Source organism: Dendrobates tinctorius, unplaced genomic scaffold (assembly GCF_039654945.1).
Source record: "Dendrobates tinctorius isolate UK_male_01 unplaced genomic scaffold, ASM3965494v1 ptg000022l, whole genome shotgun sequence".
Lineage (NCBI taxonomy): Eukaryota > Metazoa > Chordata > Amphibia > Anura > Dendrobatidae > Dendrobates > Dendrobates tinctorius.
Window position 1 is genome coordinate 91,550,998 of NW_027361690.1, and position 18,804 is coordinate 91,569,801.

General features: G+C 45.5%; 1 protein-coding gene across 1 annotated transcript in view; it reads left to right on the forward strand.

The window, feature by feature from the left end:
- SMAD6 (SMAD family member 6) overlaps positions 1-18,804 on the forward strand; it is a 104,901-nt gene that overhangs the window by 71,261 nt on the left and 14,836 nt on the right. The window contains exon 3 of the mRNA XM_073568905.1: positions 14,761-14,829. Within this exon, the coding sequence (XP_073425006.1) occupies positions 14,761-14,829 (69 nt within the window). The remainder of the gene's footprint in view (positions 1-14,760; positions 14,830-18,804) is intronic.

The window sequence follows — 18,804 nt, forward strand, 5'->3', positions numbered from 1 at the left end:
CGGAAGGAAACTTCCGTTCATCCCACCCTATCTCCACAATCAATGCTATTCCAACTGGCCAGTTTTTACGGGCAAAACGCATCTGCACTAATGATGCGTTGTTTGAGGGACAGGCCAGGGACCTTAGGTTGAGATTCAGCGATTGTGGTTATAGCAACAGGAGCATTAGGAAGGGGTACTTGAGGGCTAAGTATACCAAGAGAGATGAACTGTTAGCCGGTCAAAAGAATAATAAGAAGACGGGGACGGTGGGGGCGTGATTAGATATATATCTACCTACAACCAGCAATGGGAGACGATGCGCACCGTGCTAAAGAGACATTGGCCGGTCCTTATGACTGATCCGGTCTTAAGTCAAGGTTTACCACTGGTTCCTCAGATGACAGCCCGTAGGAGTAAGAATCTAAAGGACATATTGGTCCCCAGCCATTATCCTGCCAAATCGCGTTTTCTTTTTGGATCGAGGGGGAGGAATGCTGGGTTCTTTCCCTGCGCAAGGTGCCTGGCGTGTAGGAATCATGTCAGGGCGACATCCTTCACGTCATCTGATGATCGGCGAGTGTTCCAAATTAGGGACTTTATTACATGTTCAACCACACATGTGGTGTATTACGCCACATGTAGCTGTAATTTGATTTATGTGGGCCTGACCTCACGCGAGCTACGTGTTAGAACACGTGAGCACGTACGAGATATTGAGGCCGCCCGTGATGTGGAGGATGTCGCCCTGTTGAAGACTATACTCAGGCATTTTAAGCTAAAACATAAATGCAATCCTGATGCTTTACAAGTGAGAGGCATTGACCGTATAAATATGGGGATACGTGGGGGTGATAAGATTCGTGCCCTGAACCAAAGGGAATGCCGATGGATCGTTACACTAGGGACCATGTCCCCCGCGGGCCTTAATGAGCACCTTAGTTTTTCCTCATACCTATAGGCCAGTGAAATCCCTTGTCCCTGATGGTCACTTTTTTAATTAGATGTGTTTTTAATTTTGTGTTCTTCTGTTTTTTATATTTTGTTTAGTTTTTGACGTAATATGCACACCTTTCCTTATATGTGCTTGGGTGTACCTTTGAGGAGCAGTCTTACCATCCTGGATAACCATCAAGTGCTGATGAACGATGATGAAACCTCGGTCTATGATGGGGAATGAAATCACTCCTCTATGTTCTCTTGGAGCCCTATACGTTTTATATGATCTATATTATTATATGTGATAAAGTATTGATGTACTGTATTTTGCGTGCCTCTTATGTATTTGCAGCCCTTTATTCGGACTGCTAGAAGTGGGGATTTGGGTTGACACTTCATATTTGTGTATTGTGTTAATCCCTCTTTTGGCATTTCTCCTTTATGGATTTGAATGGGGGGATTCGTATAAACTCTGTTTTCCCCTATGGTTACAATATGGGGGATACCATTAGTGCATTAGAGACTGGCACCGAGTAATCTGATCAGAGATTTTGACCCCGTGTATGGGAGAGACCGGAGGGAGCCCAATTTAGGGGAGACTGGCAGTGCGCACCTGATCCAAAATGGCGTGGTCTTCCCCAGCACACTAGTGCGCATGTCTGCGGTTTTGTCCTGCTGCCTGCACCGCTGCCGGCATCGCGGGATGTGACGTAGGTCTCGCGGGACTTGAGCCGCCATCTTGACGCCGGGGCGGCTGTGTGGCACCGCCTCCATGCGCCGCTGACACGCGCCGAGGATGGTGTACTAAAGCGGTATATAAGGAGGTCTGGAGGGACAATGTACACACAGGGACCCCCCGAGGAAGCTGTTTGCAAAACGCGCGTAGGGGTACGCGTCTACCAGTGGACACCAGCATGGGTAATGGCAAAAGATACCCGCTCCCCTCTCTCCATACCCATTTACTTGTGTCACTAATCTCCTTTTTTTGGCTGTAGCTTTACAGTATATTTTTGATGACTGTCTGGATCGGAACATTTAGGGACTATGTTTTGGAGAGGGGGATTTTTGGCCCTTATGGATAGCTCACAACTCCACCTAGATTATTATATAATGGGGTTACTTTTATTGATGTATGGAGTCACATATGGGGCCTCTGTGGAGGACTTTTGCCTAATTCTTGTGCTGAACATCTGTGTTTGGTAGAGCACTTTTTCCAATTGGGTGCATTCTGATCAATGTCTTTACATTTCTGTCTGAGTTTGTAATATATTGTAATAATGTATTTTTAACATATATCCTTTTGTACTATTAAAAAGTAAAATTAAGAGCATATGTTTCTCTGTATGGATTTTTTGCTCGAATTTTTCTAAGTTGTTTCATGTTTTAAATAAACAGATGCATGAACAAAAGTGCAAAGCAGAACATACCAATTAGACACCTCCTGCTAGAATCGCTCCAGCCCCAACATGCGTTTTGACGAAAGTCTTCGTCAGGATGTGGTGTCAGACTGGCAGAGGGCATCATTTATACTCCCATCGTCCAATGGAAGTAAAGTATAAGAATGTAGTCGGACATATCCCCGCTGTTAAATAGCATTTTTGGACGATTCGCCAAGAGGTGGGCACATCTATAGTGGGTACGGAAAGTATTCAGACCCCTTTAAACTTTTCACTTTGTCTCATTGCAGCCATTTGGTAAATTCAAAAAAGTTCCTTTTTTTTCTCATTAATGTACACTCTGTACCCCATCTTGATTGAAAAAAAAACAGAAATGTAGAAATTTTTGCAAATTAAAGAAAAACTGAAATATCACATGATCATAAGTATTCAGACCCTTTGCTCAGTATAGCAGTTCACATGGGGTATTCGGGAGCATGGGAGAGAGGGGTGGAATTCAGCAATGCATGCCATATAAAAATACAATGCAGTTCACATGGGGCCTTCAGGAGTATGGGAGAGAGAGGGGTGGAATTCAGCAATGCATACCATATAGAACTACAATGCAGTTCACATGGGGCATTCAGGACCATGGGAGAGAGGGGTGGAATTCAGCAATGCATACCATATAAAAATACAATGCAGTTCACATGGAGCATTCAGGAGCATGGGAGAGAGGGGTGGCATTCAGCAGTGAAAAAGATAAATTTCAGCTCACCTCTTGTAAGTTCGTAAGAACTATTGAAAAGCTCTGAGCGCGGACACGTCTCTGCCAGGACGTATAATAACTCCAAGAAGAGGAAGAAAAGTCCAGCTCCAGAAATTTAAAATCCAGGATTTTTATTGTATCATGTTTAAAATACATTCATGGCTGCTTGTGATCAAGTAACGGCAACAAAGTTCACCACTTTGTTGCCGTTACTTGATCACAAGCAGCCATGAATGTATTTTAAACATGATACAATAAAAATCCTGGATTTTAAATTTCTGGAGCTGGACCTTTCTTCCTTTTCTTGGAATTCAGCAGTGCATACCTGTGGGAACAGAAGAACATCTCGGTCAGATGGTGATGATGACAATACTGTAGGGGTCATGAGTGGCCAAATGCATTCTAGAATTCTAGTCTAACTCAGAGTACTTAGAAATATGTACTTTGAAATATGGATTTTGAAGTAGATGGAGCCCACTACGTCTGGAGCAGACCCATGGTGCTGAATATATGTGCAGCTAAACACAATCACCTCTCTCCTGTGTTCCTGAATGCCCCATTTTTTTTCTATGGTATGCATTGCTTACCCATCTTCTTGTATCTATAATTGTACTCCATTCTTGTTATCTCTGCCACACATCTAAGTGGTCTGTATAACCCCTTCCCCCTTGTATGACCTTTGCTTAACTCTGTTCATTTGGCCTGTGCAGTCACACCCCACTTTCACTCACAGCTCATTGTGTTTAGCTGCACGTATATTCAGTACCATGGGTCTGCTCCAGATGTAGTCGGCTCAATCTACTTCAAAATCCATATTTCAAAGTACATATTTCTAAGTACTCTGAATTAGACTAGAAATGGACTGGAATTGACTGTTAGGTAACGGACTATAACACCACAACAATGTTTCACCTTCATTTTACTATCACCCCCATACTACTCTATTTCTCCATAACTCCTGCAATCCCTCCACCCAGTAAGGAACTAGTCATTTCCCCCTCCATCCTTCCCAGCCATCTCACCTCTTTGTCAGAACTGTTCCTCCACGTACAATCCTTTTTCTCCAGACACACATGGCCACATCATGTCCTACCCTGCTCCCACCTTCTAATGCTTTGTCTACTACTCCTCATTGCTGGCAATGTATCCCCAAATCCTGGCCCTTGTCAACACATCCCCACACTCATTTCTAACATCCTGCCACGATCCTCTACACTTTTTTGCAACCATGACAACCTGATAACTAATCATCCAGCCCCCACTCCCCCGGTCCCCCTACCTGGAGCACTATGGAACGCACGCTCTGTCTGCAACAAGCTATCGTTTATCCATGACCTCTTTATCACCAACAAACTCTCCTTCCTTGCCATCACTGAAACCTGGCTCACTTCCTCTAACACAGCCTCTCCAGCTGCACTTTCCTATGGCGGATTCCATCTCTCTCACACCCCTCGCCCCAGCAACAAACGTGGAGGAGTTGGCTTGCTCCTCTCCGATACCTGCTCCTTTACCTCAATTCCTTTGCCACCCTCCGCTACTCTTCCCTCGTTCGAGGTGCACTCAGTCTGCATCTATTCCCCCTCCAACTGGTTGTCATCTACCGCCCCCCCAGAACTAGCCATCCTCCACCTTTCTCGACCACTTCACCACCTGACTACTCCATTTCCTTTCTGCTGACCTCCCCACCATCATCATGGGCGACTTCAACATCCCCATTGACACTTCCACCCCAGCTGCCTCTAAACTTCTATCGCTCACGGCTTCCCTTGGCCTCACTGAATGGTCCTCTGCGGCCACTCACAAAGATGGTCACACGCTGGACCTTATCTTCACCTGTCTCTGTTCCCTCACTAATGTCAATAACTCACCCCTCCCCCTGTCTGACCACAACCTACTGACATTCTCTTCCCTCTCCTCTCCTACTGCGCAACCCCCGCTCCATAAACTCGCTCACCCTCGCAGGAATCTCAAACACCTCAATTTACAATCACTCTCTGAGTCCCTTCTCCCTCTTACAGACATAGCTTCCCTTCATAACACAGATGCTGCTGCCACTTTTTATAACACCACAATAACAGCAACACTTGATTCGGCTGCCCCCCTCGTGCAGAGCAAAACTCGTACAATCAACAGGCAGCCCTGGCTGACCAGCCTGACCAAAGAACTGAGATGGGTTACCAGGGCTGCTGAGCGGAGATGGAAGAGAACCCATTCTACTGAGCACTTAAGTGCATACAAGCAGTCCCTTGCCAGCTTTAAGTCCACGCTCTCTGCCGCTAAACAAACTTACTTCGCATCTCTCATATCCTCCCTGTCTCACAACCCTAAACAACTCTTCAACACTTTCAATTCTCTACTCCATCCCACAGCACCTCCTCCCCCTCCTCTCATTTCTGCTGAAGACTTTGCCTTCTTCTTTAAGCAGAAGATTGATAAGATCAGACAAAACTTTGGCCCGCAGCCCCCAATGCCCCTCTTAGCCGCTCAGCCCTGTTCTGCAAAAGCCAGGTTCTCCACCATGACAGAAGATCAGCTCTCCACCCTTCTGTCAAGATCACACCTCACCACTTGTGCCCTCGACCCACTCCCGTCTCACCTCATCCCTAACTTGGCCACAGTCTTCATCCCATCTCTAACACACCTCTTCAACCTTTCACTTACAAATGGTGTCTTTCCCTCATCCTTCAAACATGCCTCAATTACACCCATCCTCAAAAAGCCCTCCCTTGATCCATCCTCTGTGTCTAACTATCACCTGATATCTCTTCTCCCTTATGCCTCAAAACTACTGGAACAGCATGTATATCTAGAACTGTCCTCCCACCTCTCCTCCTGTTCCCTCTTTGACCGGTTACAATCTGGCTTCCGACCGCATCACTCAACTGAAACTGCCCTAACTAAAGTCACTAACGACTTACTAACCGCCAAGAGCAAGCGACATTACTCTGTCCTCCTCCTGGTCCTGTCCTCTGCCTTCGACACCGTAGACCATTCCCTCCTGCTACAGACTCTCATCTTTTGGCATCACAGACTTGGCCCTATCCTTGATCTCATGATACCTAACAACCGAACATTTAGTGTCTCCCTCTCACACACCACCTCCTCATCTCGCCCCGTGTCTGTTGGTGCTCCTCAAGGCTCTGTCCTAGGACCCCTACTATTGTCCATCTATACCTTTGGCTTGGGGCAGCTCATAGAATCCTACAGTTTGCAGTATCAACTCTATGCAGATTTCAAGCAGATTTACCTATCTGGACCCAACCTCGCCTCCTTACTGACTGAAATCCCACTAAGTCTGCTATCTCAGCCTTCTTCTCTGCTCGCTTTCTCAAACGGAACATGGACAAAACAGAATTCATCATCTTTCCCCCATCTCACTCTACCCCTCCACCAGACCTTTCCATCAATGTCAATGGCTGCTTTCTTTCCCGAGTCCTACACGCTCGGTGCCTTAGAGTCGAGGATCACCCCGCGCTCTCTTTCAAACAACCTATCCAAGCCTCGCCTCCTCAAACTCAAAAATATTTCCCGGATCCGCTCATTCCTCAACCACGAAACCATAAAAACACTAGTACATGCTCTTATCTCCTGCCTCGACTACTGCAACCTCCTACTCTCTGGCCTCCCCTCTAGCATTCTGGCTCCACTCCAGTCCATCCTACACTCTGCTGCCCGACTAATCCACCTGTCTCCCCGTTATTCCCCAGCCTCCCCCCTATGCCAGGCCCTTCACTGGCTTCCTATTGCCCAGAGGCTCCAATTTAAAACCCAAACCATGACATACAAAGCCATCCACAACCTGTCTCCTCCATACATCTGTGACATGGTCTCTAGGTACCTACCCGCACGCAACCTTCAATCATCTCAGGATCTCCTTCTCTACTCCCCCCTTATCTCTTCTTCCCACAACCGCATACAAGACTTCTCCCGTGCTTCCCCCATACTCTGGAACTCTCTGCTGCAACACATCAGACTCTCACCATCAACGGAAACCTTCAAGAAGAACCTGAAGACCCACCTGCTCCGACAAGCCTACAGCCTGCAATGATCCTCGGTCTACTGAAACACCGCACGACCTGCTCTACCCTCTCCTACTGTATCCTCACCCATCCCTGTAGACTGTGATCCCTCGTGGGCAGGGTCCCCTCTCCTTATGTACTTGTGTGTCCCTTGTCTTACACATGTTTATTATACTTGTCTATATTTCCCCTTTTCACATGTAAAGCGCCATGGAATAAATGGCACTATATAAATGCATAATAATAATATTGAGTAGAAGCACCATTTTTGAGATAGTACAGCCATGAGTCTTCTTGGGAATGATGCAACAAGTTTTTCACACCTGGATTTGGGGATCCTCTGCCATTCTTCCTTGCAGATCCTCTCCAGTTCTGTCAGGTTGAATGGTGAATGTTGGTGTACAGCCATTTTCAGGTCTCTCCAGAGATTTTCCATTGGGTTTAGGTCAGGGCTCTGGCTGGGCCTGTCAAGAATGGTCACAGAGTTGTTCGGAAGCCACTCCTTTGTTATTTGAGCTGTCTGATTAGGGTCATTGTCTTGTTGGAAGGTGAACCTTCGGCCAAGTCTGAGGTCCAGAGCACTCTGGAAGACTTTTTCATCCAGGATATCTCTGTACTTGGCCGCATTCATGTTTCCTTCAATTGCAACCAGTCGTCCTGTCCCTGCAGCTGAAAAACATGTCCATAGCATGATGCTGCCACCACGTTTCACTGTTGGGATTGTATTGGGGAGGTGATGAGCAGTGCCTGGTTTTGTCCACACATACAGCTTAGAATTATCACCAAAAAGTTCTTTCTTCGTCTCATCAGACAAAAGAATCTTTCTCATAGTCTAGGAGTCCTTCATGTGTTTTTTTTTTTTTTTTTTTTTAGAAAACTCTATGCAGGCTTTCATATGTCTTGCACTGAGGAGAGGCTTCCGTCAGGCCACTCTGCCATAAAGGCCCGACTGGTGGAGGGCTGCAGTGATAGTTGACTTTGTGTAACTTTCTCTCATCTTCCAAATGCATCTGTGGAGCTCAGCCACAGTGATCTTGAGGTTCTTCTTTACCTCTCTCACCAAGGCTCTTCTCCCATGATTGCTCTTTTTGTTGCGTCTGGCGCTGGTCGTCGCAGCGTCAAAAGGATGCATGCGCCGACAAAAGCATACCTGCACACGGCCTGCGTACCCAATGCTAAAGATAGGGTACGCAGGTCGCAAGCCACGGCCTGCGCCCGTATATGGAGCTGACCGGAGGAGGCGAGGCAGGGGGCTTCACGTTGAGCTTGCGTTGCGCCTCCAAATGCTAGTGTGAAACTAGCCTTATTCATATGTCATCTTAGAAATGGCTGCAAAATTGTAGAGGTATGAAAACTGCAGAAAATCATGGCAAAATCCGTCACATGAGTAAGCCCTTATGGCCTGTGCACCCAGCATTATCACCTCTGCTAATTGCTGAATGGCTGCCTAAGCGCCCTTTTGGGTGCTGGCTGATTAATATTGTGTGTTCATTAGGAATCTGATCCCCTAATTAATTTTCACATTGGAAACACCTGGATTGTGCCAGAGTTTTCCTTTACTGAACACTGCCGGTCGTTTCCGTAATACACCACTGTAAATATTAAGAATTAGTAGTGATTGTTTCTTAGTTTCCAGCTACTTAAGTCCCAACATTTGCTCGTCTTCAGCACTCCTATTTGTGCAAGACTTTCCTCCTGTTAATGGAGAAGGAACAATGTGGGTAACTTGTTAAAACAAAGTTTCTTGTGCTTCAGTAGCAGAGGGAGGAAGGAAGGAAACCTGCAGGAATAAACAACTTCAAGAATGTTAATGTGGGTAATTAAGTATGGTAACTATGAAGCATTTAAAGGCTTCGTGTAACCTTATCCTTCCAGCACCATGTTTCAGCCTGCTTTGTGGTCAGGGCAGTTGAAATTTTACATGCTACAGACAAAAGGAGGGGGTGGGTGTAACAGGAGGAGGGGATGTAGACCCTGCAGGCAGTGCCGCTCGCTCAGCGGGGAGCCACTGGTGACTTGGTGACATCGCTCTGAACCACTGCATTTACCTGGATTATACAGTCTTCTCTTGAACATCTGGCTGGGGATTACTCTCCGCCCTTTATTCTCTTTGATGAATAAGTTAGATATCTGACAGGTTTGTTGGGATTTTCCTACTTTTTTTGTTTTGTTTGATGATTAAGTTCATTCACCAATTTTCACATCATTACTTAAACTTATTGGGCTAGTACATACAGATCCAACGATGCCCATATAATGCATCGAAAGCTGTGATAATGATCACTGTTGCACTATTCTGCTTTACTGGAGATGTCCATTCTGGCCGGTTCTTGGACTCTCATGACATGTTTCATTGGCATAAATATACTTAGGACCACTCTTAAAAAGGCTGTGCCATTAATAGACTCCCAATCATATGTGCTCAAATCGTATATGGGCATCATGTTTTGGTTCCCCTCTCCATTAGTTGGGAGGGAGAGCCGCTACCTCATCTAAAGTACTCCATGCAAGTATGGTCATCCATTTGTAACGCAACATTTCACTCTCTGTGGACACTCTTATCCTTTTCTTATCCTTTCTCTTGTTGCAGGCCAGCAATTCTCTGTATCCCCATAAAGTGCTAGGAATCTATTTAACTAAACTTTTTAATGATTTAAGTCCGCTTTGCACATTAGACAAAGTTCACCGGACCTGACGATTTCAGTGGTATCAGCCGACCATCTAAAGCAGAGTTCTCAAACCTGGCCGGGTAAATGGTTCGCAAGTCCGAAAAAAAATTGATGTTGATAGACTGCACGTCTTGTGGGATGAGATGACTTTTTATTTGACTTTTTGATCACTTTTCATTAACACTCTTTATGCATTTAAAGGGAATCTGTCATCAGGTTTGACCGATAGTTGTTACAGCCATCACCTTTCAGGGCTTATCTACAGCATTCTATAATGCTGTAAATAAGCCCCCGGTCTGACCTGCAAGAGAAGAAAAATAACTTTTATTATCTTCACCTGTGGGGCGCTGAGAGGTGTCTCTCTTCTTGGTCGGGCACCTCCTATTTTATTGCAATGGTGTCCTGCTTGCTTCATGTGGATGACGCTTCCCTGTGTCCTCCCCACCTGCTCCCGGGCATCGCGCTCCTGCTCAGGCGTACTTATCTGCCCTGTTGAGGGCAGAGCAAAGTACTGCAGTGAGCAGGTGCCAGAAAGGTCAAAGAGCCCAGCGCCTTCACACTGGAGGAATTTGCTCTGCCCTCAACTGGGCAGATAGGTACGCCTGCGGAGGAGTGTGATGCCGGGGAGCCTGTGAAGCTAGCAGGAGGGCAGCATTGCAAGAAAATGGGAGGCACTGGACCAGGACCTGCAACACCCATCAGACCCATAAGCCCTGAAAGGAGGTGGCCATAACTCGTTTCGGCCAAACCTGGTGACGGGTTTCCTTTAATAGCCCCTCTGTCTGTACTTTTGGTGAACGGTTTATGCAGCATTACATGAACACTCGATTTCTTACATTATGGCTGGTTAAAGTAATGAAAGCAATTGTTACCATCCACTTTTCGTGCCTCCCCTTTTTCGTCAGATTGTAAGCTTGTGAGCAGGGCCCTCACTCCTCTTGGTATCTGTTGTTTTATGTGATTGTTATTCTGTAATGTCTTGTATTGTCTGTACAAGTCGCCTCTAAAATGTAAAGTGCTGTGGAATATGCTGGCACTATAGAAATAAAAATTTTTTTGCGTGTAAGTGTAATGAAAAAGCTACATTTTCCATTTTTTATAGTGTTCATTATATTGTATGGATTGTACTGCTTTTTTATATAGCTTGCACCATTTTGAACACGGCAATACCAAACCTACTTTTGTTTACTTCGTTTTTCCATAAAACATTTTTTAGTGGCAAAATATTTTTCTGTTCTTCATGCGCTGACACTTTGCCTGTTAGACCCTGCGTATTCCTCTTGACTTGAAGGCCATTCATTGGCAATTACTGACACCCTGCGTTTGTGGGGTACAGATAGGCTTAGAGTTAGCCCACTCCCTCAAATAACCATCTCTATACCACTGGTACTATTGACTGCAGTATCTAAGGGGTTAAAAAGCCACAAAGTACAATATGAATACTGACTGACCTTTTGCAGCAGAGTGTCAGGTATGATATATAAAAAAAAAATTCTCTCCAAATTCACCTACCAGCAGTTATCCAACAGTGTGGGAAAGATGTTTCTCCAATCCGACATGCTATGTTCTGGCAAACTATGGCAAGATGTAATGGGCGCAGGCACGCTCCTCAATCAGCCTTTCTGCTGTCCCAAGGACCGCCAGTGCCCCGCGGGCCGCAGATCACTGTGCCCCAATCTAATCTGTAAGGGAGATGCGTGACTGTCCCTCGATAGATATTTGGGAAGAGAATGATCCATTGGCATTTCATTGACCGCTCATTTTGTTTAATGAAGAAAACAGAGGGGACACCAAGTGCAAATAGGGTCTTATCCAAGGGAGGAGCACCGTGTTATTTGAGCAGTTCCCCATTCTTCACCTATTGGGGTTGTATTAACGGACAATGAAGGAATCAAGATGAATCAGCTGCTGCGGCACCCTCAGAACGGGATTTCCGTTGTACCGATCAGTTGGTGGAAGAATGAAGGTGATGGTTCCACCTATAATATAAACCGCATGAACCTTCTCTGCTTCTACTAGTTTCTTGCCTCCTACTTGTTCCTAAAGTGTCTACTGCTTTAAAAACTAAAGACGCCATGTGCACATACTCATAGGCCCTGATTCATTAAGACTGGCATTTTGTGCACTATTCTTAATAATGGGCATGCAGTAATAAGACGTGCTGAAGTCATGAAAACAAGGTTTTTGTCCTGCTTTGACCTCGAAACACGTTGACTCTGTAAACCCGCTAAAGTAACATTTTCAAGGAAAATATTCGTTGAAAATATTTATCAGCAGCGCCTCATTTGACACTTCACCCGGATATGTTCTTTCTCAAAGTAATTAGGAGGCACACGCCACTTAATGGGCTCAGCGTCACTTATCACTGGCGTGCGTCTCCAGTTAGTTGCTAGTTAGTACCATTTCTGACCTAAGAAATGCCTCCCATGTTTCATGAATTTGATGGTGCATGGCCACACCCCGACTCCTCATCAGCTTCGCATATTTTGACAGCGATGAAAGGAAGTAGCATGACCACAAAAGTCGTAAAATGTTTGCTTTACATTGTGGAAAAAAAATTGCGACTTTTTAAAGAGTTTTACGCTTAAAGGGAATCTGTCACCGATTTTTAGTGATATCATGTAAAGATATCGCCCAATTGTGTGTCCCATAAGGATTCTATTAGGACTTTTGTTTCCCCCTGACCCCCGCACCTTTGATGCATAAATACCTTTTTTATCTTGGTGGAGATGTATGGAAATCGCCGTGGTCCGGTCCGATGGGCGGGGCTTATTCATCCCCCCGCCTCTCGGCTTGCTGACCGTAATCTTCATCTGTGAATATCACAAATGCTGTTGTTTTCCGCGCTTGAGCATTGAAAAGACCTCCGGCTCTTGCGCACTATGCTTTGCCCAACTGTGGGTAAAACATAATCGGTACTGCGCATGCGCCAGTATTTTTCAAGGTAGTTATGCATCAAAGGTGCGGTGTCGGGGGAATCAAAATTCCTAATAGAATCCTTATGGGATGCACAATTGGGTGATATCTTTACATGATATCATTAAAAATGGGTGACAGATTCCCTTTAAACAGTTTGCTGAATCAGGACTTTAGAGTAAAAATACTATTTTTTTTAAAAAGGTTTTTACTTGCGAACTACTACTCATTATTGCTTTGAAAGTAGATTAATTTGTAGTATATCATTTCTCATATATTTGAGGATCTATTGTTCCGCCTGTATGGATTTCATGGTATTCGGTCCTTTTAGGGTTTGTTTGTTTTTCTGATGATTTACTTGCAGTAATAAATATAGATAACCAATAGCTCTAGACACCTGTAGAAGAGCCTTATATACATGAGTAGGCCTTTCGAAAACCTCTCTTCTTAGAAAAACCTTTTTGCCTGCCATAGACAAATACTCATAATGTGACTAATATTGCTAGTCATTTATCATTGGTAACAAATCGATCCTACCGCTCAGCAGGCCTGATTTGTCAGACATTGATACTGTAAATGAATATATAATCTAAGCATGGAGATGTCTGCAGGTGGATCCAGGTGTGAGACCTTCATAAACTTAAGGAGAGGAGGGTTAATCCTTTCACCATCCAATAAGTCTACACTGATGAAACCACATAGAGAACATGGTTGAAATTAATGTGTAGCATTTATTAGATTTTTAGCAGTTATAGGCTGCCTTCTTTGAAGCTTTATAATGATTGTCATCTACCATTTTATTGGTGTTGCATATACGCTTACACCTACTTTAATGATGCTGCATAAAAGGCACCTGCCATGACCCGAGACTGTGTGATGACCTGTTTTATACCTTCCCAAATTAAATTACTTTGTTTAATATTTCAAGATTGAAAATGAGCTTTGGTTTAGGGGTTCTGCTAATATTTAGGCTCTACTTGAGGTTCTTATTTTGACAAATACTGTGGTCTGTAGTGCTATTCTTGGCGTCAAATATACTGCACACCTGACTGGTGCACCCCATACATCAATGGTGTCCTCAAAATTCATGAAGATCCAAGAGAAAACTGATCCTGCAGAGCTTTTTTGACAATTATGAAATTGAAGCTAGGCTCTTACTGTAAACTGACACTTCATGGAGACCTGAAAATGTGGTTTTTCAAGTGTCCTGATCGGGCTGGAGGGTGGCCTAAGCTAGCACCGTGCTGTATTTATTATGCTTTGTTTATATAGCACCATTATATTCCACAGCACTTTACGGGCATTGTCATCACTGTCCCCATTGTGGCTCACAATCTATAGCTCTTAATCAGTTTGAGTTTGGAGGAAACCTGTGCAATGTGGGGAAAAAAAACTGCATAAGACACATCGGATATAATCAATGGTCCATTTTTCCAAAATTCACAGTCAATATTATCCAGACCGTTTCTTGGAAATGGCAATAATAAGAAATCCAGTGTAGACCATCTATTCGCTGCTGAGAGCAACAGTATAGGCAGAAACGCCACGTCACGTAAAAGGGAAGCATCCCCGAAACCTCGCCACCTCTCTGGAGCAAATAGATAGTCTACTCCGGATACATTTGGATTTTCTTCACCTTGGTGAATATGGTGGATATTTCCTATTATTGCCATTTCCATGAAAAAGTCAGGTAATATTGATTAGATTTGTGAATTTAGGATCAGTAGGATAGAAATCAATATTCCATCTGTCTTGTGCCTTTTTTTCCCCCCAAGATATTTGGCAGTTTTGGGACAACTGTAAAGCGACACTACCCACCACACTACCCACCAGACAAGGTGATTTATGTTTGAACCATTGGTAGAACATAGAAACTCCTTTACAGATGTTGTTTTTGGTGGGATCTGAACCCAGGACCCCAGCGCTGCAAAGCAACAGTGCTAACCACTGAGCCAGTAGTTTACACTTCAACTGCGTCTGACAATTACAGGACCTTCTGTTCTTATATTTAATATTTTTGCCCTGTCTCTCCTTTATGATTATTCTATTTGCTGGATGATTTGGTGAACTTAACTTTTTACTTCTTTTTGCAGATCTTTCTGATTCATACACTGAAATGGATGCTTCAAGTTCACTGTGTATCACTGCTGGTGATGTCTCAGGTATGCCCAATGTTTATTGTGAACATCCAACACCCTTCTTTCTCCCTGATATCTGCTAGATGCAAAATACATTCAGTACGTGCATAAGTGTAGGAGATACTACTGCCTGTGATAATCATGTGCTGATTGCTGTTGGCATATAAGCAGAAGATGATGGTCGTGGTTAATGACCGGACTGCTCCACAGTCTCCATCTCAACTGCTATGGATGTGCCCAGTGTTTACACTGCTCATTTTAGGAAGGGCACCTACCGCCAGGTTTACCCCATATGAGATATGGCCACCACCTTTCAGCCCTGATATACAGCATTCTAATATCCTCTATATCTGCCCTCGATCCAGCCTGCAAGACGAGAAAAACACCATTTATTATACTCATCTGGGGGACGGTCATGTCCAGTGGGTGTCAGTCACTGGTCCTGGTCTGGCACCTCTCTTCCTTTGATGCCGCCCTCCTGTCCTTCGTTGTTCCGTGACATTGCACTCCTGCCTAGGGCAGAGTGAAGTACTGCAGTGTGCATGCACAGGGGCTCTCTGACCTTTCCTGGCGCATGCACACTGCAGTACTTTGCTCTGCCCTGGTCAGAGCAGAGAAATATGCTTGCGCAGGAGTGTGATGGCGGTGAACACTGTGGATATGACGCGTACTATGTCATCCACATACGAAGCACAGAAGGAAGACCGCATCGAAAGAAGTGGGGGCCGGAAAAGGACCAGTGACGCCTATTGGACCTGACTCCTCCTCAGGTGAGTATAACAAAAGGTGTTTTTCTTTTGTTGCAAGCCAGATTGGGGGAATAATACCGCATATCAGAGCTGAAAGGTGTTCTCATAATGGGACAAACCTGGCGACGGGTTCCCTTTAACACGCAGAACGGGAGTAAGCAGTGCAGGTGTTCTGTACTGACCTGACCATCTCTGAACAGGTTAGGGCTAGGAAAGTAGGCTTAAAGTGTGTGGCCAGCTCCAAGACTTGACTACTATTTGTTCAGGCCTCCCCTCTGCTCACCTTTCTTGAGGTCGCCTCCTCTCAATACATAGACAGTGATTATTTAATTGTTTTGTTACATTAACCTGACCTAGTCGCCTAATGGTTAGATTTGTTGGCATAGTGCGATGGGTTTAGGCTTCAAACCCAGAGTGTGTCTCTCATAATACATATATTGCCAATATGCCAACTATATTTTTTTACAACCATTTTATTCTCTGGCGACCAAGGAAAATGTGCAATTATACGGGATTGAAGCGATAAATAACAGACTAAACAAATGATCTAATCTTGCCAGCAGCAGCTCGGTGTGGGAATGAGTGATCGCTTTTCCATTCACAAAAAGTGTTTAAAGGGACATAGAAGTCAGATGAGATTGCATGTATTTATATCAGTCTCCGTGTTGGTGGTTGTTGTCTGTGATAACACCTGTATCTAAACATTTAAAAATATGATATCCCTTTTATTTAGTGCTACCTGTGTATATGTAGTGCAGCTTTTTTAAAGTTGGTGTACATCCAGATGTCCTGTTTCGGTTGTTGCCTCCGAGTGTGTGGGCTCCAGTAACGTTACTTAGATTTTCTACTTAATGACAAGGTTGACCATACAATGTTGCAATTACTAGTTTTAGTATTTTAGTAGAAAGTACTGAAACTTCCATTATCTGCAACAGTCATGACATTAATAGATCTATTAATACAATCACAAAGAGATGCCTGAGCCAATCCCTATTCTTTATGGGGACAGGTCCAGACAGCATGAAGCCATTAGAGGAGTGGGAGGAAGACCATGTTTGACAAGGGATGAGTTAGGATCAGGATTGTACTTGCGGTTCGTTGTTGCCCACACCGACAGTGCACAAAATGCTTAACGTAAAGGTGACTGCAACCCTGTCTGCAATATGGAATCTCTGGCCGCCGCCGCATATATTCCTGATTATTGGGGATCCCGTAGGAAAGGAAATGCAGCAACATTTCGCAATACATTCAATTCATTACATTGAAGGAAGGTACAGCCTTCATCAACTGTATGCTGCCGACTTCTGTTTTTGTTTTTTTTAAGACTACCCCTACTTAAACTGGCTGAAACCTTAAATGATGAACGAACATACTGATGTGGATAGGGGCCATGTCGCTTTCCCTGCCACCCCCACGGCAGACTTTAGAGGAAATGAGGATTGAGTAGTTGGACTTTAACTACCCAGTTCTTTTTGTTTTCAGGATAAGTTATCATCAGAGGCATTCTTTTACTGAGAACACACGCACACTCAGTTGAAGCGAGCATGAATGCGTTCAGGGAAGGTGGAGGTTGGACCAGAAGAGAGATCTTTCAGCCGACCTATCTTTCTCCAGTCACCTTCCACGACAGTCACCTTGGAGGATGTCTTCCTGCCCTAATGGGGGACAGGAAACACAAAGAGGTTAAATAACCCTCCCCTTCCTGCTACCTCCAGTGTTTTTCCTGTCCCCCAGTGGGGCATGAGGAGGTTACAGAGGGGCTGCCGTGGCCAGCGAGCAGAGCTCCTAAATACTTACAGCACTGGGCAGCCGAGGTCGGGTGGTTCGCCTCTCCTCCTCCATGTCGCTGCTCCCGTCTCCATCTCCCGGTGTGACTCGGGACTTGTCCGCCCCTCCCGCGCCCTCCGGGGTAAAGCGGGGCGGTATAGTGCAGCCGGGGTCCTCCTGCTAGCTCCCCGGCTTCCTCCTTCCTCCCACGCTGCTGTACCGGGTCTGCGCGCGTCGGAGGGGGCGGGCTCCCAACCGGAAGTGATGTCAGCGCGCACTTCCGTTTCGCGTCCTCCGGCGTTTCCTGGGATGGGGATCGCGCGCCGGGCACCTGGGGGACGCAATAGCAGCAGGGGTCGGGCGACAGGTTCCTCTCCACGGACCTGGAGGAAGGAGGGGTACGAAATGACCAACGCTGCAACGCCCATATAATGGGGCCACAGACTCCAGGTAAGCGCAGTGTGTCTGTACAGTGACTGGTGCTGACACGGACGGTGACAAACCCTCGACAGCTGCACCTGCGGAGCCTAGCGTTCCCCCTCCTACTGTGAGTAGCAGGGCCGGTTCCTTAACTGTCAAGCTTTGGTGGCACTGGTCTGAGCAAGCCTTCTCTCTCTCCTTGCAGGAAGACAAGGCCTCTGCCCCAAGAAATCCCCGCAAGTGTGGTATCTGTGGTGCCAGGTTTCCTTCTGATTATAAAATGCTATGCCAACCTTGTACACAAAACATTCTGCGCACCAAACAGCCCTCCCTGTTTGACAGCATAAAAACTCTCATTAAGCAGGAGGTCCATGGCGGACCTCCATGGCGCCCCAGGACCTCCATGGGTCCTCCATGGCGGCCCAGACCTCGGTGACCCTAGGCCCTCCCCCAAAAAATAGGAAAAGGGCACCTACGGAAGCCGATTCAGATTCGGGAGAAGTCCGTACCTCAGGGTCAGAGGACATTTGGGAAAATGAGGGCTCCGCATCCACCTCCAAACACGACGCAAAAAAATACTATTTCTCCTCAGAGGATATGGAGGAGTTGGTCTCCATGGTGAGAAATACCATTGGGGTTGAGGAGGAGGAGGTGCCGCTCTCAGTCCAAGATGAGATGTTTGGGGGGGGCTGAAACCCAGAGGTAGGAAGGACTTTCCAGTTTATGAAAACATCCAAAATCTGATAGTTCAGGAGTGGTCCTCCCCTGAGAAAGCACATAGTGTACCCTCAGAACTAAAAAACGCTTTCCCCTCGAGGGGTGACAAGTCTATTTGGGAAATCCCTAAAATAGATGTTCAGGTCTCCAAAGTGACTAGAAAGACGTCCCTTCCTTTCGTTGAAGGATCCAATGGATCGCAATATAGAAAGTCACCTTAAAAAATCCTGGGAAGCATCTACGAATTTGCTCAAAGCAAATGTAGCCTCCACTTGCGTCGCCAGATCGTTATTCTTCTGGCTTTGTATGTTAGAGGAACACCTCTCTGGGTACTCCCAGAGAAGAA